The sequence below is a fragment of the Chelonia mydas genome, chromosome 5, assembly GCF_015237465.2.
Source record: "Chelonia mydas isolate rCheMyd1 chromosome 5, rCheMyd1.pri.v2, whole genome shotgun sequence".
Lineage (NCBI taxonomy): Eukaryota > Metazoa > Chordata > Testudines > Cheloniidae > Chelonia > Chelonia mydas.
The window spans coordinates 84,940,711-84,967,577 of NC_051245.2; the positions used below are offsets into that span (position 1 = coordinate 84,940,711).

At 39.8% G+C, this 26,867-nt stretch overlaps 1 protein-coding gene across 1 annotated transcript in view; it reads left to right on the forward strand.

Moving 5' to 3' along the window:
• The window catches only part of CNTNAP4 (contactin associated protein family member 4), a 304,543-nt gene that overhangs the window by 255,934 nt on the left and 21,742 nt on the right, over positions 1 to 26,867 (forward strand). Inside the window, exons 16-21 of the mRNA XM_007066427.3 lie at positions 4,325 to 4,495; positions 8,203 to 8,421; positions 14,813 to 15,052; positions 17,269 to 17,493; positions 19,725 to 19,858; positions 21,030 to 21,117. Coding sequence (XP_007066489.2) covers positions 4,325 to 4,495; positions 8,203 to 8,421; positions 14,813 to 15,052; positions 17,269 to 17,493; positions 19,725 to 19,858; positions 21,030 to 21,117 — 1,077 coding nt within the window. The remainder of the gene's footprint in view (positions 1 to 4,324; positions 4,496 to 8,202; positions 8,422 to 14,812; positions 15,053 to 17,268; positions 17,494 to 19,724; positions 19,859 to 21,029; positions 21,118 to 26,867) is intronic.

Below are 26,867 nucleotides of genomic sequence, written 5' to 3' on the forward strand. Positions count from 1 at the left end.
TCTGATTGGTTTATGCCACCTTGTTGGCATGATTTAATAAATTGAATCCTAGATTGGGAACCTTGTTTTGAATACCATTGGATGGGGGGCTGCAGAGGTTAAGATGCCCTATGGAAAGTGAAACTGAGACAAGGTACCACAAGGCCATGAGGGGGCACTTGGGAAGCAGTGACCACATCCACATAGAAACAATAGAAACAAAACCAGACTATCAGGCTAGAAGGCAAAATGGAGTGGACTAGACCAAAGAGCCCCTTCATCTATAGAGACAATGGGCTAAATCCTGCACGCCTTACTCATGCTGGTAGTTTCACTGAAGTCAGTTGGACTAGTGCTATAAGGCTTGGCAGGATCTTCAATTTTCAATAGGTACAGCTTTATAAAGTAATGATAATAATGTGCATGTAAACATGGTAAGGATCTGACTTTAGATGGAACACAAAATTTCTGACTTAAGTGGGACCAGCATTTGGCTCTTATATACAGTAGTAGCATTGCGTGATCTCTGGGTACATTAGAAATGTTAATATATGAAGCTTCACTACACCCTTCTGAGATAGGACAGTATTATCTCCATTGTATACCTGGGGAAACTGGGATGGGGATTAAAATACCTTACTCATCATCACACGGGAAATCTGTGGCATTTTCAAGAACAGAATCTAGATCTCCTGATTACCAGTTCTGTGCTTTAACTAAACTTATCTATAAGAGATGGGTAAATTTTGTGCCATGCCAGGCAGAGTTTTGTCTTGCCTCCCCCAGCCCTAACACACACCCGCAGGAGACATCTACAGAAAACTATATTCTTTTTGCCAATTGATCTGTATTAAAAACTGTAAATTGTTTTCCACTGGAAGCTATTTGGTTTTGTTTACTTTTTTTCCTTCACTTTGATCCCCGCTGGAGTTTCACATATAGAGCGTGTGATACAGCACTTAAAAGTATCAACAGAGGAGCTGTTACAAATGAAAAAAAAAATGTGTTCTGACATAAATATTAGACAGCTCCAATGACTTTTTACAACTAAGAAATTGTTGTGAAGGAGTCCTTTTTGATTAGCTTTGTAGCGTTCAAAACTACTAACTTGACTGCCATGTTTTCATTTTTCTTCCTGTCTTTTTATGTTTTATTTTAAAATTGGTAAGATAAAAGATGATTTGTTAATGAATGTTGTCTTTAATAAATCTCTGAAATCTTGAAAGCAAAGTATTATTTGCAATATGGATATGGGTGTTGTTTTATTTATAGCAAACAAGGCTGCCTTTCTTCTACGTTTTCTTTAGTTCTGTGGAGATTCAAGTCTTACCATCTCAAATAAAATGCTAAATATAGTTGATTTCCTTATTCCGTGGTGTTAGTCTCAGCTTACTACACAGGAGACTGTAGGCCAGATCCTCAAGTATTGTACACTGAAGTATCTCTTTTGCCACACCAATTTACAGCAGCTGAGGATCTGGCTCTATATATTTACTTCTAATAGGGGTCTTTTTGTGGCTATCCCTTTAATATCTTAATATTCTTAAATACTTTATGTATCTGTTTCAGGGTTGGGATAATGCAGTAAAAAGAAAAGAAAGATGGAGTAAGGGAGGAATAGGAAGAATTAAACTTTCAACTTTGGACTTCAGTGGCACTTTCCATATGAGGGTCTCAAAAACAGATCAGAGCTATCATAATCAAAGGAGAAGGGGAGTTTTCTACCTTTTACCTTAAAATGTTCTAATTCATTTGCCAAATGATGACCGAGTGGCAATTATCTAATCCCCCATACTAAACGCCCCATTGCCACTCAGATGCATATTCAAATGGTTCATTGGAGCTAATCACATAATTTCTATGATGGACAATTGTCTTTTTTTCCCTTCTAATTGCCAGCAACGTTTAACCCATTTTATATGAATTGCTAGTCTTCAATTTCCAACTGTGTTGAATTACTGGCAACAACTAGCCCATTATTTACTAAATAGCTAGTACATGCACTAATCATACTTGCAGCGAAGTTCAATATGACCTGAGACCGTGAAAAAAAAAGAGACTAAAGGAAATGACTCCAGATATTAGGTCTTTTCTTCCATTTTTTTTCTTTCCCTCCCATGAGATTATGCAGGTTTTTGACTGCAGCTCAGGAGCCCACAACACAACTCAAGAGAGTCAGGTGAAAAGCGACTCTTTTACTCCCCCAGTCCTGGGCCATCTTTTAACTGCTCCTCTGATGTACATAACATTGGCCTGATTATTGCTGTAACTTATACTGCCAGGCAACGGCCTCACACATCTATTATGCCATCTGGGGAGTGCCAGATTGCAGGTATGATCCTTTTCCCTTGCTGTGGCATCTACACCAGTCACAGGGAGTGGCTGGCACAATGCCACAATGTCAATGCTGTGCTACTGAAGGATCCCCCTACACTGTTGTATCCTGATGTTATTGTGGAAATGGTGCTTCTACAGATACTTCCACATTCTCAATAGGAACTGTGCAGGAAGAATACCTGGTGTGCACATAGGTGTAGGGAGTAATTAAATAATCTTGTAAGAAGAGATGTTGGGATTTTTTTCATTGCAATTATATTCCATCAAAAAGGCCCTTTTTGTAAAACCAAAATTTTCCACAACTAAACTTCAATTTTATCGAAAAATTCCATTTTTCTATTGGGATGACAAATGACCATTCGGAAGGCCCTTGTCGATTTCATTTTCCGCCAGCAGTCAGAAAGTGAAATTGACAAAAGCTTTTCAGGAGGGCTGCCAAAGCTGATTGCTCTCACTCTGTGCCTCCCCAGCTTTCAGAGTCCTTCTTCATCTCTCAGGCCAGAGAGGTTGGGCACCTGGGCTCTCTGCCTCTCCAGTTCCCCGAGACAGGGAGGATGGATATCTGAGTTATCTGGCTGCTGTCCCTGGCGGAAAGGCTGTGTTCTAGTTGTCAGGATTAGCTGGAGTAGAGGACCTTCAACCAAAAAGACACACAGTTATATCCCAGATATGGGGTTAGCTCTTGATTGAATGTTGACTATGTACTAGAGAAGTGTCACTCTCCAAAGCCCTCAAAAGGCCCGATCTGCTGTACCCACATTTGAGGGGGAGAAAGCTAAATATGAGGTCAGATATAGTCACTCCACTACTTCACAAAGGAGGCAATGGATATAGCAGACAATAAGATTAACATGTAGAATTTCTCTTTAAGAGCAAAATTATTCCCTTCAAACTCGAATACAGAGCCTGGGATGTGGTACCGATTCACAGCACGCACACCAACCCCCCTCCCCACACACACACACACAAACACCCCCTCCCCTCCCCAAAAAAATGTTGAAATCAGGGAGGGCTTTGTGAGGATCAGAACCCTGATTCAAGTCCCACTGAAGTCAAAGGGAGTATTTTCGTTAACTTTGATGGGTTTGCATGATGCCCCTAAGGGCACAATGTGTTCTATAGATATATATTGCAGGTAAGAGAAAAGTTTAGAAAATTTGGATTTTTTTCAAAAATTCAGAGTGCTTGGAGCTAAAGTCATATTTTTGCATCTATTTCATACTAAATCACAGCATTAGCAGGAAAATATGCACTGGCCTTGTTCAATTACATAAGAAGATATTGGATGCCTCATTTGATTTAGAAAGCAATATAGCTTATTAAAAAGATACATTTACATGTAAGAATTCAGTAATAAGAACAAGGTGTTTCTAATTGGGCCTCATGAATGTAGAGCACATCCCCATTAGATTTAGTTCTATTAGGGGTTTTAGATAGGCTTTTGAATAGTTGAGTGCAAAATTCAACAAATTATAATGAAATATCAGCTGATGGAAAAATAAGACCACTGGAATCTATGGATCTGACCTTGTAACCATTACTCAAGTCGTCACATTGACTTCAGTCGGACTATTCATGAGAGTAAGAAAGCAGTATGAGTCCCTAATATGTAATCAATTAAAGGGCAAAAAACTGTGGACACTAGTTAACTACTTCCATAGAAATTAAGAGACTTACCCTACTGCTTTGAAGTAAGTGGAAGAACTCCCATTGCCTTCAACAACTGCAGGGTCCGGCCGTATGTGTATAAACTAAGTTTTTCTTCTTGATTATAAGTGACAATTCCACCCATGATCACACATGTAACATATTATAGCAGGGCTATGATCACAGTTCATATAAAATCACTGTTTACATGTTCTTCCAAGAGTAGAGATGCATAGTGACATACATTACAAACTGTTTCTTGCATTGGGTACTTTGCTTCATTAGTTGTAAAGGTTAAAACCATATTAAAACAATATTAGACATTGCTGTTTCATTTAATGTTTTGTTTTGCTGTAACCAGGGACGTTTTGGAATTCAGCCTCCTTCAATACTGAGGCCTCATATCTTCATTTCCCTACTTTCCATGGAGAACTCAGTGCAGATGTGTCATTTTTCTTTAAGACTACAGCTTCCTCTGGCATGTTTTTAGAGAACCTGGGGATTAAAGACTTCATAAGGATAGAGCTGCATTGTAAGTCATATTTAATAAACAGTTTTTGGTTTTTACTTTCATTTAGATTGTCAAAAATTAGCACTTTGTAATGCTGAATTCAAAGAGAGAGAATGTATTTTTCCATATTAGGCAACAGTATAATTGAATTGTCTTAGGTTAGAACGGTGTGACTTGGTGTAAAGTCAATGATGTAATACCCTAGAGAGCCATGAAATACAGAAAACTTCAATAATATGCTCTTGTTTAGCATTTCAGAGCAGAACCTCAGATGCAATAATGACATTCTTGTTGTATGTTGATATTCCAAGCTCAGGATGCTGATACTCCAGAACAATGAGGTGGTATAATGAGGTGGAAAATACACATCCAGATGGGAAAGCATTTGGATGAATACTAAGGCTATGTCTACACTACACAGTGTAGCCGCTGTTTGTCGACAGGAGAGAACTGTCCTGCTGACAAAAAACTTCCACCCCCAACAAGCAGTGTTGGTGTTGTCTCTCCTGCCAACAAAGCTCTGTTCACACCAGTGCTTGTCATCAACAAAACTTTTGCCTTTTTTTGGGGAGGGGGGTGTTTTTTAACACCTCTGAATGACAAAAGTTCTGTCTTTCACTTGCCAGTGTAGACAGAGCTTAAATAGGAGAAATTCAGCCACCCCTTCACACACAGAATCTATCCAGTTCTGCTGGAGATCATAAGATTCTTTAATCTCTTGTCATAAATACTTATATTCATACACACCTATTTCATGCCTACCTCCACCCATCACAATCCTCATAACTCTCCCTCAGACATACCCAGTTTGGTAAACGTCCATATTATTCAATGATGACTTGTGACTAGTGAAGCCAGAGGGAAGAATGTTAGTAGTTGAAGACCCATGATGAACTGGACCAGTTTTGACACAGAATGGCTTTTTATTTAAAAAAAAATTATGCCACTATTGTGCAGGATTAAAAAAAATATTTCTTCAATTTTGCCACCATCATCTACATACACCCATTAAGCAGTCTGTGCCCCAACATGCTCTGCCCACCCGGTGCTCCTACTGAGGAGCGGGGTCAGGGTGCAGGGGCTTGCCTCACTCCCCCTGCCTGCCCGGTGCTCCAGCCAGGGAGAGGGTCAGTGCATGGAGGCTTGCCACACTCTGCCTGCCCAGTGCTCCAGCCACTCTCTGTGCCACGACTCCACCCTCCGGCTGGAGCGCCAGGCAGGCAGAGTGAGGCAAGCCCCCATGCCGTGACCCCACTCCCTGGCTGAAGTATGGGGTGGACGGAGCAGGGCAAGTCCCCGTGCCCTGACCCCATTTCCCATTTTAATATGAAACAGTCTTGAAACATCTATCTTCTTGTGCCAAATACCATTTTTAAGCAAAACTGGCCATTAACTTCAAAGTGGAGTTCTGCTTAGACATTGATTTCAAGATATGGCTCCTTTTAATTACAAGGCAGACACTGGTAGCTCTTCTTTTAAACTCAGGTGTTTGTTTTGCTCTATGCAGGGTACTCAACAGTAGCCAAATTTTGTGCCAATTAACATTATATGCAACCTCATCGATTTCAATGGGATTCCATGTATGAGGTGTAAGTCCATGCAAAGTTGGTCAAAGTGGATCTAAAGGTATTATAAAAAATTTCAAGGTAGTTTCAAATTTAAAAAGTGAAGAACTCTGATATCTTGATCCCATCTACATCCTAAAGGGTTTTAAAAAACTAGTGTTTTGTTTTAAATAGTGTTTGAAGTTTTTTAGTTTCCCTTTGCCCAGCTCTAAAGGCTTGTCTACAGTGGCAATTTACAGCACTGCAACTTTCTGCATCAGGGGTGTGAAAAAACACCCCCTGAGCGCAGCAAGTTTCAGTGCTGTCAAGCACCAGTGTAGACAGGTCACCAGCGCTGGTAGCTACTCCCCTCTTGGAGGTGGTTTATTTAGATTGCTGGGAGAGCTCTTTCCCAGCGCTGCGCTACGGCCACACAAGGCATGTTAAAGCCCTGTCGCGGCGGTGCTTTAGTGTTGCCAGTGTACACTAGCCCTTAATATTATTGCTTTCGCTCTAGAGCCCGAATCGGAGCCCATGGATGTCAATAGGAACCTTTTCATTGTCTTAAATTCTGGTCTAAATCTTTAGTTCTTTAATCAAATCCCCAGTAATTTAAATGTTTGGTAATTGTTTAATTAGGGATTACTACTTTTAATTTGATTTTATTACTATAAACTCTGTGTGTGTGTGTGTGTGTGTGTGTGTGTGTGTGTGTGTGTGTGTGTGTGTGTGTGTGTGGAGATGGAGATATATATATATCTACACACACACACACACACACACACACGTATTTTTGGGCTTTGAGTAAAGTTTAAAAGAAAACAAATCTTTTCACAGAAAATCTTACAATTTTCTTACCAGTTCTAATGTTAATTTATAGTTTATTTCTGATCTTATTCATGCTAAAAGTAACCTTTGTTGACATGCCAAAGTTTTGGCTTGAACAAAATTAGTAGTTTCTCTTAAAGCAGCATATTAAAAGACCCACTGTATATCTCTCTTGCTGTCGAAATAACTGTAATTGTTTATGGAACCATAATCTTATAAGGACTGTCCCAAATCCACATAATGATCCAGATACGCAGAGAATATAAATTGGAACTACACTGATTTATGTAAGCAGAAGCTCTAGCCTGGTATCATTCATTGGTGCCTCGGTTTGCAGTGGAAGCTTACATAAGTAGATACATGTGGCCATCCAGCTTCTATTGACATACATCTAAGGAGACTGCAGAGAGAGTTAGGTCAATATTAACATAAGTTATGCTCATGAAAGGTGTCCAGTAATGCTGTTTACAGAGAGCAGTATAGTCGGAATTTACACTTCGGTATATCAGGAACTGACAAAGCTATTTTTTTTTGGCATAAAATTATCCCCTTAGTCCAAACTACACCCCTTTTTGAAGTTCCAGTGTCTGTAAAAAGTAAGTCATAAGGAGCTAAGTACTCCTGAGAACAAAGTCAGAATCTTGCTGTGTTTCAGCAAGACAAGACAAGCTCAAGACAAGAATCATGTGAGTTACTTTTTGGAAATACAACTGTGCAAAAATTATAGTATGTTATAGCCCAAAGATAAGAAGTAAACTTTGGACATTTTACCAGGTGTTAGAATAGACTAGTACTTTCCATTTGCCCAGTACATGTGCTCTGTGAGCCAAAAATCTGTCTTTTAATGCCAGTGGGAGTTGCATGAACTTATCAGAAAATAGATTTTAGCCTACTGAGTGTGTAACTTGTTTTTGAAAAAAAAAATCAATGGTACTGGTAACTAAAATGTAAAGGTATCAATGACGGCCAATTAGCATGTTGGCAGGAAATGATTTTTATTTTCATTAAAACTAAAGAAACTAGCACAGTCACTGTTTCCCAACTAGCATACTTGCTATGAGGACATAACCTCAGTATTCATGCTGGAAACAAACTATTGCTCTGAATAGCTAGCGGTGCGAAGAGTGGACTTTTTTGAGGCCAGAATAGCCCTCTATAGCCGTGGAAGTTGTTTGTCCACGAAACAAATAATTGTACCATCCCATCATAACCAGAAGAAGAGAATAATAGGACAGGTCTTTTGAGGAAATAACCCTTCCTACCATTTAATGAATTTCTTTTTATGACCCAAGATTCTAAACTTTCTTATGTGTGTGAGCTAACTGGAACAAACTGTTTCTTATGCATTGCTTCTAGCTCCCTCTGAAGTGACATTTTCATTTGATGTGGGAAATGGACCTTTTGAAGTTACAGTGCAATCACCCGCTCCCTTAAATGACAACCAGTGGCACTATGTGAGGGCTGAAAGAAACATCAAAGACGCATTGCTACAAGTGGATCAGCTTCCCCAAAGGACTCTCACTGCACCGTCTGATGGGCATATCCGTTTGCAGCTCAACAGTCAGCTATTTGTAGGTGGGTGTCCCTTTCTTTCCTTATTATCTGCATGTGAGGGTAGAAGAATGGTAGGAACCAGTGGCTTTTAAATATGGTTAATATGGTGTGATGAAACCTTAATATAAAAGTGGGAGAAATGCAATATTTTCAGAGTCCACTTACAAAATTCAAGGCTTGAGCCTATAGTTCTTCCTCAGGCAAAAATCACATTGAATCTAATTGAACTCTTGCCTGAGTGGCAACTGTGGGATGTGGTCATCTGCCTTTTTACTAGCACTTTTAATAAAATACTTACGGTGAGGTTAATTAATATGCAAATCAGCTGGGGAGACTGTGATTTGGTCTTGCAAAACCAGTAGCAATTCAGATCTTTATTTAAATGACCATACTTTGGGGAAGGGATTTTGACTGAAAGATACTAGTATTGGCCATCTTCTACTTAATAATGGAAGAATTGCTGCTAACATATTTAAATTTATGTTTGAGAGTCTCTTTGAACATAGAAATACTATATAAGTGAAATTAAGTGATATAAGTTATATAAATATTAGTAACATCCACACAAAAATACACAGTATTATTTATATGTTGTTTGTTGATAATGTAAGACTCATAATGCCTTGAAAAATGTAGTCTCGAAGACAGACACATATAAGACAAGAGGCATTGCGAGGTCCACACTAGAATGTTAACTTGTTTATTGTTTGTTTATTACATACTGGGGAGGAGTTGACAATTAAACCACAGGAGATCAGGTGAAAGATACAAATATTAAAGGAGTGATTTTATTGAGAGACTGGGGTTTAGTACACAGGGATTGGGATTTTATTCTACATCTAGAGAAGGCATGGAGATAGCAGTGGGATAATGAACTAAATGGGGTGCTGAGGCTGGCGTCTTTGGCAAAGCATGGAGGCAGATGCAGTAAGAAAGGAGATCCAAGATGTAGGCCAGAGTGGAGTTGCCTTAAATGCACTTTAAACTTGAAAATAGTGAGCAAGTGGATTCAAAGGAAGAAATTGAAGGGGAGAATGCTATTTAATATAGTAAGGTAAGTGGCAGTGGTATCATTTCATATGGTCTTGCGCTATAATTGGTGTGACATAAACAGTTGAAATTAGGGCTGTTTGAATCCTGCTAGTTCTAGATTTTGAACCTATATTTAGAATTCGGTTCACAAGAGTTAGAAATGGTCTGATCTCAGGAGATTTTCTTGGAGGTTTGGACAGAAGGAGCCTAGCAGTTTCACATAAAGTATTCATGGGCTATACCTCTACACCAGCCTCAATATAGAGAGTTTTCCAACTGCTTCTGCACTGTAGAGGTCTTCTGCCCTCCTACACCTAACCCCAAAAGATCTGTTGTGGCCTAAGGGCAACAGGGCAAATAGATGGGGCTGGGAATAGTGAGCACCTTGACCCTCCCCCGCACCGTGCCCCTCCCCCCCCCAGGTTTTTGCATTTGCTCAAAGTTCTGCAGGCTGTGTAGCTTGGGGAAATAGCCCAACAACTTTTAAGTCGAGGTCCCAGACTAAATCAGTACGGCTGCTGCTGGAGTGGTCTGGAGCATTGCTTCAGATACATGGTTGCAACCAGGTCGCCTTTCCATTTACATGTAGGGGCAGCCAGGCCAAATTTCAGTTAGTGGCATTACCACATGGGTCACAACACCATTGAAATTTGGCTCAGCCGCCCCTGCACCCAGATGCCCAGGTGCCTGGGCCAAATGGTATTGCAATCTGGCACATAGGAAGTCTGTCCCTGTACGGTGGAATGCATGGGAGTCTGATGAGAACTTGATTCCTTAGGGCACTGGCTCAGGACCTGCATGGGTAAGAGATAGGGAAGACTCCCAAAGGTACCTGTTGTGGGGGTAGGGTGAATGCCCTCGATCATGTGACACCACCAGATCTGGACTATGGCAGGAGTATGCTAGGCTAGGTTGAGAGCTTACTAACGAGGCTCTATCCTGCTATCCTTTGATCCCTAGTCCCTTAACAAGAGGTTGGAGGCTAACTCAGGGAGAACAGGGATTTAAAAAGCCAGATCCTAAACAACCAGAGGAGCTAGTAAAAAGGAGCAGCAAATAGGGAGTTTTTGGGCCCTGACTGAGCTGGCCATACCTGTGATCAGCTACTCCTTCAGCTGCTCTCACTCCTTTTATCGCAGCCACAGCCCTCTCCAGGGCTGCTTTTAATCCCTGTTCTGTTGGAGTGGGGCCGTCGCTACAGGGTGTATGAGAGGCAGATACACCCAACAAATATACTCTAAGTAACAAGATACTACCTCACCCACATTCTCTCTACATGACAAAATGGCAGATGAAATTCAATGTTAATAGGTGCAAAGTACTGCATATTGGAAAAAAATAATCCCAAATATACAAACAAAATGATAGTGTCTAAATTCGCTGTTACCACTCAAAAAAAGGAGACCTTAGAGTTATTGTGGATAGTTCTCTGAGAACGTCCACTCAATGTAGAGCATCAGTCAAAAAGGTAATGGAACGTTAGGAACCATTTGGAAAGGGATAGATAATAAAATAGAAAATATCATAGTGCTACCATATGAATCATTTGTATTCCCACACCTTGAGTGCAGCTTGCCGTTCTGGTTACCCCATCTCAAAAATGGTATACTGGAACTGGAAAAGGTGCAGAGAAGGGCAACGAAAATGGTCAGGAGAATGGAACAGCTTCCATGTGAGGAGAGATTAAAAAAGACTAGGACTGTTCATCTTAGAAAAGAGATGACTAAGCGGGAATATGATAGAGGTCTAAAAAATCATGAATAGTGTGGAGAAAATAAATAGCAAAGTGTTATTTACCCCTTCACATAACACGAGAACTAGAGGTCACCCGATGAAATCAATAGGCAGCAGGGTTAAAACAAACATAAGGAACTATTTCTTCACACAACGCAGAGTCAGCCTGTGGAACTCATTGCCAGAGATTGTTGTGAAAAGCAAAACATATAATTGGGTTCATAAAAGAATGAGAAAAGTTCATAGAGGATAGGTCTCCTGTACATATACTGGTGAAATTTAAGAGAACCAACCTAAGAAGTGCAACTTCTTTTCTGAATTGTTTGTTACTTAATACAAATGAAACTCTTCCTTGTAAGACATGAATCTTGTCCTCCAGAAGAGGCACATACGGATAATGAATCCCTGATAACTCATGCCACTGTGAAATTGGTAGATTGGTGACCAGTATTTTTCACTGTTTAAATACCTGTTTATGCCAGTGCCAGTCAATGTCACTGTTCAGCAATTCACTTATGAGCTTATTGACCTTTGAGGGGAGAGATCTGTAATTAATTTAGCCAAATAGTTTCTCACCTGCATAAATGTCTTTAGACCCATCTCATATTGTGGGGTAAGCAGGTCAAAAAATGTTTTTTTTAAAATCTGAATAAACAGTCTGGCTTGCTTTATTCAAATTAGGTCTAACATATGGATAACTTCTGTTATAACAGCATTTAATTTTTTTTAGTTACAGTGTAAGATGTCTTAGTAATTATTATTATTATTTTTATTATTGCTCTGTGAAAAAATTGCTGATTCCTTTTGTTTTAGGTCCTTGGGTCAAATGGAAACATCATCCATTATACTTGCAGTCCCTCAAAGATTTTTGCATTTACTCTTTGGAGCAGAAGTCTACAAAGTGGCATTTGCTTAAATTTATAATATCCAAATCGTATAGTAAAAGTTTGAGGGAATATGAATGGTTTATTAGAGCTTGACCAATCTAAAACTTTACTTGCCCAAATGCTTTTCCCACATCTGATACAGTGAATGTTTGTGCTTCAGAAAATTTTGTTGACACTCATTAATTACCTTTAGCTAATGTCTATGTTTTGTGGCTTTAATTATATCATATGTCTCAATGTGAATCTGTAATTTATTTTGCTTTACAGTTAACTCAGTCTGTAGGTTACTGTAACTTTTCAACAACTCCCAGCTTATTCATATGATCAGGTTGATTTTTTTAAAATTATTTTCTGTTAGTTGGTAGATTAAAAGACATTTTTCTTTGGGGAGGGATAATCAAACTTTTTTATTTGTTTATTTGTATTAACTGTACAATCTGTCATTACTTTTTGAACCTGTATAGACCAGTGAAAACATCTAGTTAACAGTGGATATCAGAGGTTTAAGAATGGCATTAGCAGAGGCAATCCTTATTAATGTATCACCTTATTTGCATAGTAACTGTCATAATTACCCATGAGTCATCTTCTTGTGTATTAAAATTGTAATCTCAGAGTAGAAACATTATCCTTTATTTGTTTGTAAAGTACATACACTTTGGATAGTATATAAATAACAAGCATTCAAATTAGTGTTGCACTAGTGTTACATATTTGATGTAGTATTGTAGTATATAACATTAGAAAGTCATAAAACCAGTATATAGGTAAGAGATATCTTTCCGGATACTATAAAGTTTAATTCATACTTAAGGCGTTTTTTTGTATTTGTTTCTCATATGCATTGAGTAGAGTTGTTGACGAAATTTCAACTAAAGTTTTCCTCCAAATTTCTAACTGTGATGGTAGAAAACCCTAATAACTTTGTAAAAATAATTCACACCCCAAAAAAAAATTGTGTGTGTGCAGCTCTTGTTATAAATAACTCATTAGCTAAAACCCACATCTGTACCATGCTGCTTTATGGACGCTTAAAATCAAGCTTTTCCACTAAAGATCCAAAATTCTTCAAAGGAGGAAGTAAATATGTTCTTAGAATCATTTGAGAAAAATTGGATCTAGGATTTTAACTAAAAATAAAATTGGAAATGCATAAGAATTGCAGACGATATTGGACTTGTATGGTACTTGCTGTCTTTGCTTTTTAAAGGAAGCTAATTCTAGATGCATGTTAAACCAGCAATTATTAACAATCGGCAAGTATTGTTCTCACAGGAATTGTAGATTGCCTCATGTCTCTGAATACCATAATGAATAAGATGTTAGCTGTCAGGAGACATACCATTCAGAAACAATGTCAATCAAATATGAGACCACAAAGGAAGATTTGTAAGTAAGATCAAAGGACTAAAAACCACAGTAGCCAGGTTTCTCTTAGGCTTTTTTTCCCCTCTTTTTCCAGCTGTAGCTGAGAATGCTAAAGACTGTGTTTATCTGTTAAAGCTCTAGCCGCAGTGACAACTGAATATTTATGTTGACATAAAAGACTGCTGACTGAAGGCTTTCAGTAACTAAGTATTTAGATTGATCCACTGATAGAAACAAAGGGCTGAGTTCTAATAGTGCTCCTTGCTTAGTAAGCCCACTAAAGTCAATGGTATTTATATATATGGAAAAAATAGAGGATTGGGCATTAAAATAGTGGCTATATTCCACTTAAAAAGCTTATTAGCAGGAAAGTAAGACTGTCATGATAATGGAAAATAGATGGAAAGCCCAAGTCCAATGTATGTAACCTAGCTCCTCTCACTGCACTATCTGGGCTGTAGAGGGAGAAGTTGTTTTAGCCACCTTCATACCTTCCCTATTCTGGGGCTAGCTGGGAACCACTTCAGCTCCTAGTACAAGTTAGAACAGCCTCAGAACTACCCTTACTTTTACCTGGCTGCCTGTAGCCCCAAAGGGGCCATTCTGTCAGCCAGGAATAGCCAGAGGCACTCCAAACTCCTTTTGCCAGGGAAAGCACCTTGCATGCCATCTGTACTAGAGGAATTCCTCAGGGGCCAGATTCTCTGGCTTTATGGCTCTTTGCACCATATAGTGTGTTCAGTGCTCCACATAAAGATGATCTCTGCTCCAAAGAGTTTACAGTCTTAAGGACAAACATAGAAACACAGAGGACACAGAGAAATCTAAAGAGAAGAGCAAATTATCTATCTATAGTATGTATATGACCCCCACACCTAAGGACCTCACAGTCTTTAATGTATTCATACCCACAACATCTTTGCGAGGTACGGAAGTACTCCCCCCATTTTATAGTTGGAGAACTGAGCCACTGAGAATCTAAGTGATTTGTTCAAAGTCACACAGGAAGTCTGCAGCAGAGCAGGGAATTGATTTTGGGTCTGCCAGGTCCCAGGCTGGGGCCCATACTTCCTGTCCTCACATAGAGGTGCTGTCGATTATTTTTGGGGTTTTTTTTTTTAATCTAATGCCCACATATTCCTCTTCTGTGAATTAAAACACTGTACCTTTGCTTGGTATCTTTTATTGTGCAAAATCTTTTCCTTCAATAAAAAGCTTCAAGATTTTGTTGTAATTACTTGACAAAAACAAAAATCAAGATATACATTCAGAGTTACTTATAAATATTTGCACATGCATAGACCATAATGGAATGTTTGGGGCTGTAAAACACAGAGGCTCTTACACATCCATTCTTTTTAATTTAAAAAGCTCATATGGATTTATTTCAGGTGGAACAGCATCCAGGCAGAAAGGATTTCTAGGATGTATTCGTTCTTTGCAGTTAAATGGAATAGCCCTGGACCTGGAAGAGAGAGCAAAAATAACTCCAGGAGTTGAACCAGGTTGTCCTGGACATTGTAGCAGCTACGGTAACCTGTGTCACAATGGAGGAAAATGTAGAGAGAAATACAATGGATTCTCTTGTGACTGCACTTTCTCTGCCTACACTGGGCCATTCTGTAAGAAAGGCAAGCATAAATAGTAAATCTGTCACATGTGGAAGCATGTAACTACTGAGTATTGATTATAAAATGATCTCTTCTGGCATTATGAATAATTGAAAATGATAATCCTTGCAAACTATCCCAACTCATACAATCTGGAGCAAGCTCTATGCCACTATCTGAAGAGATATGTCTATACACTTCAAACTTCTATTTGCAAAAATGTCTTTTTAATTCACCTTTATTTAATGTAGAAAAATATGCTTTCAGCTGTATTTCTGCAGAGCCAGTGAATAGTTCACTTAAACCCTGTTTTGGGTCTCCAAAGGATTATATTCAGTATGTACTTTTTAAAGCTGATACTCCCATTACTTGAGAGCATCAGTAACCTTCCCTGCTTGATGCATCTCTGCTATTAGAATAAAAAATTACAACTGCTAGCTGTGGTAATGCCTTTTGCTTATGCGAAGAGGGCTTAGAAAACTGTTTGTCTGCACCTTCCAGATAACGAACCAGAGAACTTCAAAAGGAAGTCTAAATAGTTTAGCCAGGTAAACTTGGTAAATGATGAAAGTAGGGCATGTGGGCATTTTATTCTAGGGTGCTTTTTTGAGGGGCGTGGGGGGAGGGAGGGAGTTGTGTGTTAAAGACGCCGTCACATTTTTCAGTGTTTCTGGTTTCCTTTTATAAGATTATAGTTAGGGAATGTATTTTTAAGGTCAGTCAACAAACTACTTAATTTCTGTCCTCCAAATCCAAATTTCAGAAGGGGTGTTAAATATGGGTGGGGAGAAGGGGAAGGTCTAATTATGTTTTTTTCCTGAAGGAGAGAGCTAAATGGCTCCCATTGCATGTAGATCCAGGGAATATGAATGGGCCCACAATTGTTCACATTTTCCATTCATTGTGGCATTGATGGTCAATTAGAAGGCCACAGATTTGATTTTTTAATAATAAAATAATCCAAATAATACTTCTGTTATTTTTTAATAATCCTATTAGCCAGCTAAGAATGAAGGGCCTGTTCCCACAAGGTGTTGAGTGTCTCCTGCAAAGTGCTGAGTGACCTCAACTCATTATCAGTGATCACACTCACTTTCACAGGATCAGGCCAAAGAAGCAGAAATGGAGCTCCATGTGCACCTCCCACTCCTATTATTTGGGATCCAATACATCCTCACAAACACACCTAGGAGTAAAGGAGTAACATATACTCAGAAACTGCAAAGGGAGTGGATAGAACTCAATTTTGAGAAATTATCTGCTTTTACATAAAACCTTCAGTACCTGGTAAATTTATTTCTTAATAGTAAGAGTTGTAAAGCTGAAATTTCTATTGCATTATTTCACTTGAAGTTTCATTTATTTTTATTTTTTAAATAACTTCCCAAAATATGGCACCTAACTATTATTAAGTTCTTAAACTGGAGAAATAATACACTGTAAAAGGAAATATGAACTTTTTAGCAAAATCCATTTTAAATATTTATGACAAAGAAAGACATCTGAGATCCAGTCCTGTGAAGTCCATGGAAGTACACAGTAGTAATTAGGATTGCAAGATAAGGCTCTTTATCCTGGTTTAGGATTTTAAACCTCACTGATTGAGAAGTTTTAAACGAAACAAGGTAACATTAGCCTGTATACCGTAGGGACTAATTCTATGCTGCACCTGGAAGCACTGGATGATCTACAGTAATAGGCTTTCTTAATCTCCAGACTATATCAAAAGTACCGTGGACCAGGTCACTTTACACTTTACTCTTATGGGTACTTTCCAAAATGTCTCTGAGGTCTGAGGGCTATGTGGAAAAGAGAAGATAGCTCCAATCTGTGTTATCTGTAGCAGGTAATTTCTACAGGGATTGAAGGGGGACATTCTGTGCCCCATCCTATCCATTCTGCCCCCTCCTCCAACATCAAATCCTAAATCAGAGAGCACCCTACACACAGTCTGAAGGAGGGCAGGATAGTACAGCAGAAGTGGTTGAACACACACACTTTCACAAGGAAGGGGAAATCTGTGTGTAGAGGGTCCCCTCTATGTGTGGATTGGTTGTGGAGAGGGCAATCCTGGGCCATATTCTTATCTACCATGCTGATCAACAGTGCTGCAGATACTTCTTTTCCAGTTTAATCATAGTAGCTATGAATATTTTAAAAATCCTTTCTGTAAAAAAAGAAAATCCTTAATATTTGATTGCAGGATGTTAACAAAACTGAATTACATATTGTTTCAGAGATTTCTGCCTATTTTGGAGCTGGCACCTCAGTGGTGTACAATTTTCAAGAATATTACACCTTAGCTAAAAATTCCAGTTCTCATGCTTCTTCTTTCTACGCTGACATGACTCTGATCAGGGAGGTGATTACGTTTACCTTTCGGACAACACGGACCCCAAGCTTACTGCTTTATGTGAGCTCCTTCTACAAGGAGTATCTCTCGGTTATTCTTGCCAAAAACGGTGAGTGTTCAACAACAGCAACAAAACCAAATGAATAAAATTACAACTGAATTTCAGAGCTATTGTAACAACTTAGAATTTCTTCTGATTCTCAGACCTGACTCCCAACCAAAGGATGTTTTTCCCATTGTCACTTTCTTTAGGTGCAAGATTTATTTTTCAGCAAAGCCAAAAAATAAATGCTTTCCCCATGAAAAATTATTGCAGCAATACATGATTTAAATGATTTCTTCCTCCAGTATTTGTTTAATCCATGTAGGAAATAAGTATTTGTTTGATTAATGCTGGAAATCCTTTGGTAATATATAAAAATATCCTAAATTAAATTCTTTGCTTATTTTGACATAAACTGTCTGGTTAGGCTTGACAGATGTTTACTATAACATTCTTCCAAAGCATAGAAACACGTAGTTTTATGATAATCAATATTACAGTGTATTTATCTTAACTTCATATTATGCCATGCTAGACCCAAGGCATTTTTGCAAGCTAATACAGTTGGCCAAATATACTTTTGGCCAAAATGGACATAAGTTAGTTGAAGTCAGTGGAGCTGTGCCCATTTAGGCCAGCAGTTAATTTTGTCCAGTATCCTTGTTTTCAAATCTTTTCTCTAGTTTTCCTAATTCTAAGTATTTTGTCTGCCTTACACAATACATTGGTTAATGTTATACCACTGCCCTTCAGTGAATAGATAAATTAGACCTGCTCAGGTGTTTGGGACTTGTATTGCTTTCTGTTGGATAAAAAGCCCTACTTCTACAGCTAATAGCGGTTCTCCAGCTCAAATGATGTGTAGGTCTGTGTTCTGAAGCATAAGGTCCTAAGCTCTGTCACTTCTTAAAACCATTATGCTCAGAACATTTGATAAACAGGAACAGAGCTATTACACTGATCGCAGTGTAGAAGAATATCATGATTTTATTCCCGGTCTTACCAAATGATAAATCACTATGAGTTTTAGAGGCTGTAAAGCAGTTATTGGTTCATGAACCGTGCTAGATATTACGGCAGGGTGGGAAAACTTTTTGGCCCGACGGCCACATCTTTGTGGGGAAATTGAATGTAGGGCCATGAATGTAAGACTGGGGCAAGAGGTTGGGGTGCAGGAGGGAGTGAGGGATGTGGGAGGCAATGTGGTGTGCAGCAAGGGGCTCAGGGCAAGGGGTTGGAGTGTAGGAGGGGTGCAGGGTGCAGGAAGAGGCTCAGGGCATGGGGTTGGTGCAGGAGGGGTGCAGCAGGGGGCTTTGGTCAGAGTTGGGGTCTCAGGGCAGGGGGTTGGGGTGCAGCAGGGACTGCGGAGTGCAGGAGGAGGCTCAGGGCAGGGGGTTGGGGTGCAGGAGGGGTGCGGCAGGAGGCTCAAGGCAGGGGGCTAGGGGGCTCAGGGCACGGGGTTGGGGTGCGGGGTGCAGGAGGGGTTCAGGGTACAGGCTCTGGCCCTGCGCCGCTTACCTCAAGTGGCTCTGGGGTGGCAGCGGCGCGCAGCGGGGCTAAGGCAGGCTCCCTGCCTGCCCTAGTTCCGTGCTGCTCCCAGAAGTGGCCAGCATGTCCAGCAGTGGCACCTGGGGCTGGGGTGTGGCAGGTGGCTCCGCCACCTGCTGCCCTCACCTGCGGGTACCACCCCAGAAGCTCCCATTGGTCGTGGTTCCCAGCCAATAGGAGCAGCGAGGGGCAGTGCCTACAGGCAAGAGCAGTGCATGGAGCCCTCTGGCCCCCCTGCACCTAAGGGCTGTAAGGACATGGTACCAACTGCTTCCGGGAGCAGCGTGGGGCCAGGGCAGGCAGGGAGCCTGCCTTAGCCCCACTGCGCCACGGGGCTGGCAATCCCGTGGGCCAGATTGAAAGTCCTGATGGACCAGATCTGTCCTGGGGGCCGTAGTTTTCTCTCCCCTGTATTATGGCTTATATTTGGGGCACCACTGTTGATATGAACTGCAACATTAACTCTTTTATGAGGCTACATAGTGGAAATTTGCTGTGCACTGGCATATCTTAATTTTGTAATCCAGACCAACCATTGTTTCCAGTCATTGTTTCTATTTCTTTCTTTCTTTCATTTCATGTTTGTATTTGTCTGTTATTTAAGCTGTTCCTTTAAGTTAATCAGACATTTGTACAACTTTTCATATTATGCATGTCTCAAAAGAGGAAGTATTGTATTTATGATCTACACTAGCTATTTTGTACATACCTTAGTTCTGAAACTAAAATATCTTACTCCATCCCTTCAGGAAGTTTACAGATTAGGTACAAGCTAGATAGCCATCAAGATCCGGATGTCTTTAGCATCAGTGTCAAAAGCATGGCTGACGGGCTGCTTCACCATGTCAAGATTAACAGGGAGGAGGAAATGCTCTTTGTAGAGGTAATTCAGTTAAGCGAAAAAGTGGGTTGTCATCAAATGGAACAAGACTCAAAGCAAAATGAAATAAATAAGTGCAATAAAAGGAGTACCTCTAACATAAATTGTAATTTAATATCTCAAGGAAATAAAGCAAAACATGACAGACTCTTGCTGAAAAGTGAGAGTCTAGGCTAAACGATCCTTTGACATTCACCTTGTCTGTTTTAAAAGGTCACTTCCACCTTCTCATTTCATTTCAGTCGGCAATGAAATATTTTCTAGTTCAACCTAGATTGTGTGAATGTGGAACACCCAACTAATTGCCCCAACAGATAAAAGTTGTCAATTGTTTTGTTTATTTTAATGAGGGTACAAGAGAGCAGTACTAATGCACTGTAGCAATTTAACAATAATTTAAAACAAAGTTTTTGGTCTGGTTTTCAAAGATGAGTACCTGAACCCCTTATTTTCTTATTTGCTCAGCACTTGCTTTAGGACTAGGGAAAAACTTGCTAGGAAAATGTGTTTGTATCTACATTGATTCATGGTTTCTAGGGAAACTGGAAGATTAGCTAACAATTCGTATTTGTAGAAACTGGCATTGGAAAAAGGCCCTATTGTAAAATAAATGTTGATGATTCTGAACGTTACAAATCAAATAATATATTTGGATAAGAACTGGATGATGCACTTATGCACTGTCACCAGCATTTCAAGGCAAGCAATTTATGTAATGGCTCTGGGAGCACAGCATTCACTGCATAACATTTAATTGTTTCATGTTTAAAGTTTCATTCTGAGATAAGTGAGAGCTTTTATTTTTTTAAAAAAAGCCTTATGCATCTCTTCACAGGGCTTACCAATTATATTCTGCCTATAGATGAATACAAAGGTGTTATGTAAATGGTTTAGAAAAAGGAGAATTGTATACTAAGGTGGGAATGCTTAAATGTATCTCAGCCATAATCATAGTGTTCTGAAGAAGTTATACCATGTTGTTTATAAAATTATCTACCTTTTAATGGCTGATTCACTTTTTAGTATTGCTATCCTAACCTTTATGGTATGAATGACAAGTTGTTCTTTTCTCCTCTTTTTCTTTCACCTTTTCTCATTCTCTCCGCTACCTACACATCCCAACTGAATTCTTTTCCATTATGCTACTTCTGTTTCTCACTGAACAATTTTGCAGATTAACCAGAATGAAAGGATGCAATTCGTTCTGTCTTCAGGTACAGAATTCAATGCAATCAAATCCCTTGTACTTGGCAAGATTTTAGGTAAGTAGAACACCACACATTTTTTCTGAAACATGGATCAAAATGTCATCATGCCACATAAAAAATAATAGCCCTAATCTTATTGAGAGACATTCATTGTCTTAGATTTAATTAGACAGTGAGTGACAATCAATGTAGAAACTTCAAAGTGCACATATAATTGTGGGTAAGTGCGTCTTGAGAGATGAGCAAGTGGATTCCATTAAAAATAATTTCACACTTATCTCTCTCATTTTGCAATCAAGCGTAATGAAACATGGCATTTTTCTTACACTCTTGGAAAATGAAATCATGATCAAATCGTATGTATAGACCCAGGATTAATCAGTAATTAGTTGATGTGTCAGAGACTCTTCCTTTAATTTGATTTTGAACAATGCAGCTAGGGTTAAGGTGTTGTAAAATAAAATGTGCAGTGTTGGGTTTTTTTAAATTAATTAAGTTATGGAGAGTGACCAAGTCATTCATCCAGTAGTGACTTATAGCTACCTTATAGTCAATAGCTGCCTGTTATTTTTCTCTGTAATAATGTTCTAGGTGGAATTTACCTAACCCCAGTTGCCATTCTTATTATCGCTGTCAGTTATGTTTAATTAAAGAAGCTAAGAAGGATGATAACAATTCTCAAAGACAGTCTTTTTTTCATATTATTTGTTATGAGACCAGATTGACAGAGAAAGGGGTGGGAGTGGGAAGAATTTGAAGGGAACGCTATTTCCTTTGTTAGTAAAGTGGTTAGAATACTGAATGTTGTTATATCTCATTATCATGAGATGTTTAGTTTTGTACGTCTTTCTCTTCCAGCAATTTTTGACACAAGAATGTGGAAACAGAACTGTTTAGTAAATAACACGACTTTGACCTTTTTCATTGTTTTGTGATTAACTCAAAATGTCCATCCTCCAATATTTACAAGCTCATTCTTTTAGAAATTAATGTTGAAGTGTATCTGTTTGCTTAAAATTATCATTGTGTGGAATGCAAGTATGGCTGATCCTAAATCTAGAAACTTGTGACATTTTTACAGATCAGGAATTGAGTTTTCACCTCAGATTGCTATATTACTCCTGAGGGAATTCTGCACCAAAAAGTAAATACAATTTTTTAAAACATTTCTGCACACAATATTTTTAAATTCTGCTAATTTTATTTGTCAAAAAATAAATGTGGCATGCTCCAGCACAGGCCACTGGCTGCACAGAGGTGGGAAATTACCCTGCAGACCTCCCCTGGAACAGGGACTCAGCGGCGAGGCTGCATGTGACCCTGACACAGCACAAGGGCTGGGCCTGCCTCAGAAACACGTCAGGCCCTGTCCTAAATTCCAGGTGCACCAGGTATGGGTAGGCAGGCTCATCCCAGCAGGATCCAAGTGTGGAGGAGATTAGTGTGTGTGTGTGTGGGGGGGGAATCCAGGTGTGGGGTGAGAGGGTTTTCTTAGGGTTGCCAACTTTGGTTGGACAAATTATTGGTGATTTCATCCCATGACATAATCTTTGATAAAAGATTAATCTTTAATTCCAGGAGACTCCAGGACAATCCTGGAGGGTTGGCAACCCAAGATTCTGTGTGGGGCAGTCTGTGTGCAAGCATCTCATTGGGGATCTGGATGCACAGGGGTTCTGGGTGCAGGGGTAATGGGACTCCGCAGGGGCATCCAGGTGGAGGTAGTTGGGGCTCAGCATGGGGGGGTCTGGGTGTGGGGGGGGATCAGCAGGTGGTCCAGGTGCAGGCATGGGGGGACTCGTTAGTGTGGGGGTTCAATGGGCCTGCTTAATGGGGGAGCCCCAGATGCTGCTGCTGCTAAGGGGATGCCACATGCCAGACTCCCGCTCTCCCCATTCCTCTACCCTATTTTCTTCTTCATCCCATCCCACTGCCCCATCCTCTCCCCAGTGCTCCATCCCCCATTCCTCTCCCCACTGTCCCCTGCCCCATACCTCTCCCTTCACTCCCACATCCCCTTCCCCCTGTCCTATCTCATCCCCCCTTCACTGTCTCTTCCCTCCATCCCACCCCACCCCCCTTGCCCTGCCCCACGCGGGCACTCACCCTTGTATAGAAAACAGGATAGTGCCCAGCACACATAGAAGGAGACTGGCACTAGGACCCAGGAGGCAATGTGCAGCTACAGAGTCAACGAGCCCAGCGGCACCCTCCCTCACCTGGGCAGCTCTTCACTCTCAGAATAAGTGGGTAGTGGTACATGACCTCACATGTCCCCCCCCCATGCCTGTTTGCCTTCTACCCCATCTATACCCATGGGCACCTCCAGCCCTTCCCACCCCCATGATTTGCCTCTCTGCTGGCTTCTCCGGGCTGGAAATGACGCGCCTGCACTGCTGGGGAAGGATGTGTGACCACTCTTGAGGCTTTCCTTTGCTTCCCTGCAGCAAATGATGAGAAAGCAAAGAAATCTGCTTAGGGCATGAATTCTGAGCACACACTGTGGTGCAGAATTCCCCCATGAATAGTATATGGGATATATTTACTTTATATTCCTTCTATAGGTTTATAGGTACACTTTCTGTGTTTTATACATTACCTCCCCATAAACAGAAGTTTTAAAAAGTGTTTCTTAACACAGTTTTACAAGGCTTAGTTTAAAGGTACTTTACTGCCTAGTGTCTAATGTGCTCCTTGTGGTACAGTACATTTGGGAATAACATCACAGCTTTGGTAAATCAGTATTTCTGGAATAGTAACAGGTCCAGAAATACTGTCTGAGGATGAAGATGGAATACAAACTATAAGTTCCACTGAGAGGTAAAGCCTGGATCTCAAAATGTCCATTCTGCCACTGGGCTGGTGTGGTAAACTTGGAAATAATTATTTGTCTACAGACATGTATTCAAAGGTTATCATATCTAAAAGCTTTACATACATTAAAGGCATTGTGAAAGCTGAATTCAGTTCCCCTCCTCCTCTTGGGATAAACGAGGTCTTAATTTGTTAACACTATTAGTTTCTCTGCCCTCCTCTAGGTTTAATTTTGGACTGTATAGATTCTGTTGGGCTAAACTGACTCTATACTAGCTTCAGGTTGGCCATAAATCCTGCATTGTAATGTGTTGATATACACTGTGATTGTCACATATTTTTTTAAAGATAGATTGTTCAGGATAATCCTTACATAAAACCACAGAGACTCACAATAGTAATTGTGGATGCCTTCGTTCAGAATTATTTGACTTTGACATCACTTATGTGATTAATTTAATAATCTTGTGTAGATTAATCTAAGCATACTAATACCCATAGTAATAATTAGTGTTGACCAATATATGCTGGCAAGTGCATACATCATATTAATAATATTGTTATCTGCACCATGTTTTCATTAAGCACAAATAATATAACAGTTATATTGGCCAAATTTACTGTACTGCTGTTCTGCTGTGTTAAATATCCCATAACACCTTGCATTAGCTGAAGTAAGCTTTGGTATATAGGAAACATCTCAAAATCAAGATATGTTCATTATCTGTCTTAGTACAAGACTGAAGTCTCCATGGACCAGTATCTGGAATGCCCCTAAAACAAAGTTAGGGAAGGAACAGCACAAGTTAGGGAACTGGGACAATGGATGGGTTTGATTTTAGAGACATGTAAAGAGATGTGTAACTTGTAAAAGCATCATATAAACAATACCAGCTGAAATGCATAATTTTGAGAGCATGCTTTCTGTATAAGGTGAATGTAACATCGCTGCACAGGACAACTCCCTGGAGATACACTGAATCTTTTTCCTGTACTGTATTATTATTGGCTTAGAGCAGTAAAAGTCAAAATGCATGAATGTTTGTGGGCAACAAACACAAAAGAGGGGTGAGCATTCTGAAAGTGTCATCTGTGTAGAAGGCAGCATTGGCAGAAATATATAGTAAGAGATAAAAATGCACGAAATAGATTCTGCTTTAAAAACAACAATAGGACAAACAATCATCACATCTGAATCATTACTTAAGTCTTTGAAAAGTAGTAATTTCCCAGTGCCAAACATGCACTTCGATTGCAAAGTAATGATAGTATCATAGTGCCACCATTCAGGTACAGGAATTAAGGATTTGACAGCTTTTCCATTATAAAACCTCATATTCAGGAGTTGATCATTTATTTGCAAAAATCAGTTTGATGTTAAAGCATGGGACATAAATTCTAGGGGAAGTAACAATCTATTTTGACCAAATTTTGAAATTAAGGGACAGATTCTCTTGTTCAGCCAACCTGCATTTGGTGCAGGACCAGAGAAGGGGAATTCCTCAGTTTTCTAGTGGCTTTGAATCACAAGAGCAGCACAAAGCAGTTGGCTCACAGGATACTTTAAGGACTTACAAGTCCATTTGGCTAAGGCTTTCTTCTAATCAGATGGGTTTGATTCCAATCAAAATTTCATTGGCTTTAAATTGGTTTAATTGAGAGTGTAGAAACAGGCTATGGCTGATTGTCATGGAAAGAGGTGGGAGTCAACCATCTCTGCAGCATTCCTCCCAGCTGCTGTTTCCACACACTGCAGATACCTTTCAATGGAGTGAGTAGACCTCCTTGGGGAAAGGAAGAGTGTACTATGTATTTCATCCCCCCTGGCAATTAAAATGGAATCTATTGGAAAATAACAAAGCCTGAGAATGTGTTAACATAAAAGCAGAATCCATCTGTATTGTGGAGTACTCTTCTTAGGGAGAAAGCTCGAGGGGTAGTGTCACAGTGATCCTTGGAGCTCATTCATTGTAGCGAATACAGCCAGAGAATTTCATAGAATTTAAAGCTACAATCATCATTTTAGTCTGATTCCCTGGATAACATAAACTATGGAGATTGACCCTTACTTAATTCCTGCAGTGGAAGGGATTTATTCTTCCCCCCTGTGTAAGTAAACACTTTTGAGGCCAAATACTTCTGATGAACTAGAATATATTTTTTAGAAAAACATCCAATTTCTATGTAAATGACTCAACCTCTTCCCTCAGTAAACTATGCCAATGGTAGACTATCCCCACTGTTAGTTGCTTCCTGTTTCTAATCAGAATGTTGATAGTGTCAATGTCTAGCCACTGGAAAGACTCCCATTCTCTTCAGTGGAACAGGCCCTTAAAAAACTACCTAAAATCAAATGTTTTCTCCCAGAGTAGGTACTTATAGCCTGTGATCAAGTGTCCTCTTAATCTGCTAGAGAGAGGTTGCTCCTGGTGCCCTTAGAACCAGCGTGTATGGCGTTGCCTTCTAGCACGTCATACTTTCCCTCATCTTTTCCTCTTACACCAAGTTGAGAAAACAAAGATAAACTAATACTCCTTGCCTGGCTGTTACTTACAAGTTTGAAATATGAAAGACTTGTTTAGAAAGATTTGGAGAACATGGATTGACGTCCGGTCCCTCTTAGTCCCAAGAGCGAATGGCACAGAAAAACAAAGAATCCAAAATAAAACCTCTCCTCCCGCCTCCTCGCAGATTTGAAAGTATCTTTTGTCTTCATTGGTTCTTTGGTCAGGTGCCAACCAGGCTACTTGAGCTTCTTAACCCCTTACAGGTAAGGAGGAATTTAGGCTACCCCTATGGTTATGACAGGGCCCTTATAAAATGAATGTTTATGGCTGTTTGATTATTACCTAGATTACCGAATATCAGCTGTGGCCTGTACAGCTCACTTTTTTTTTCTTAAATATAGTGTCCAAACTAAGCTTAGAATATGAGCTGCTGCTCCAACTGTAACATGGTAGAACATGACCTAACAAAGAATATACAAGGGC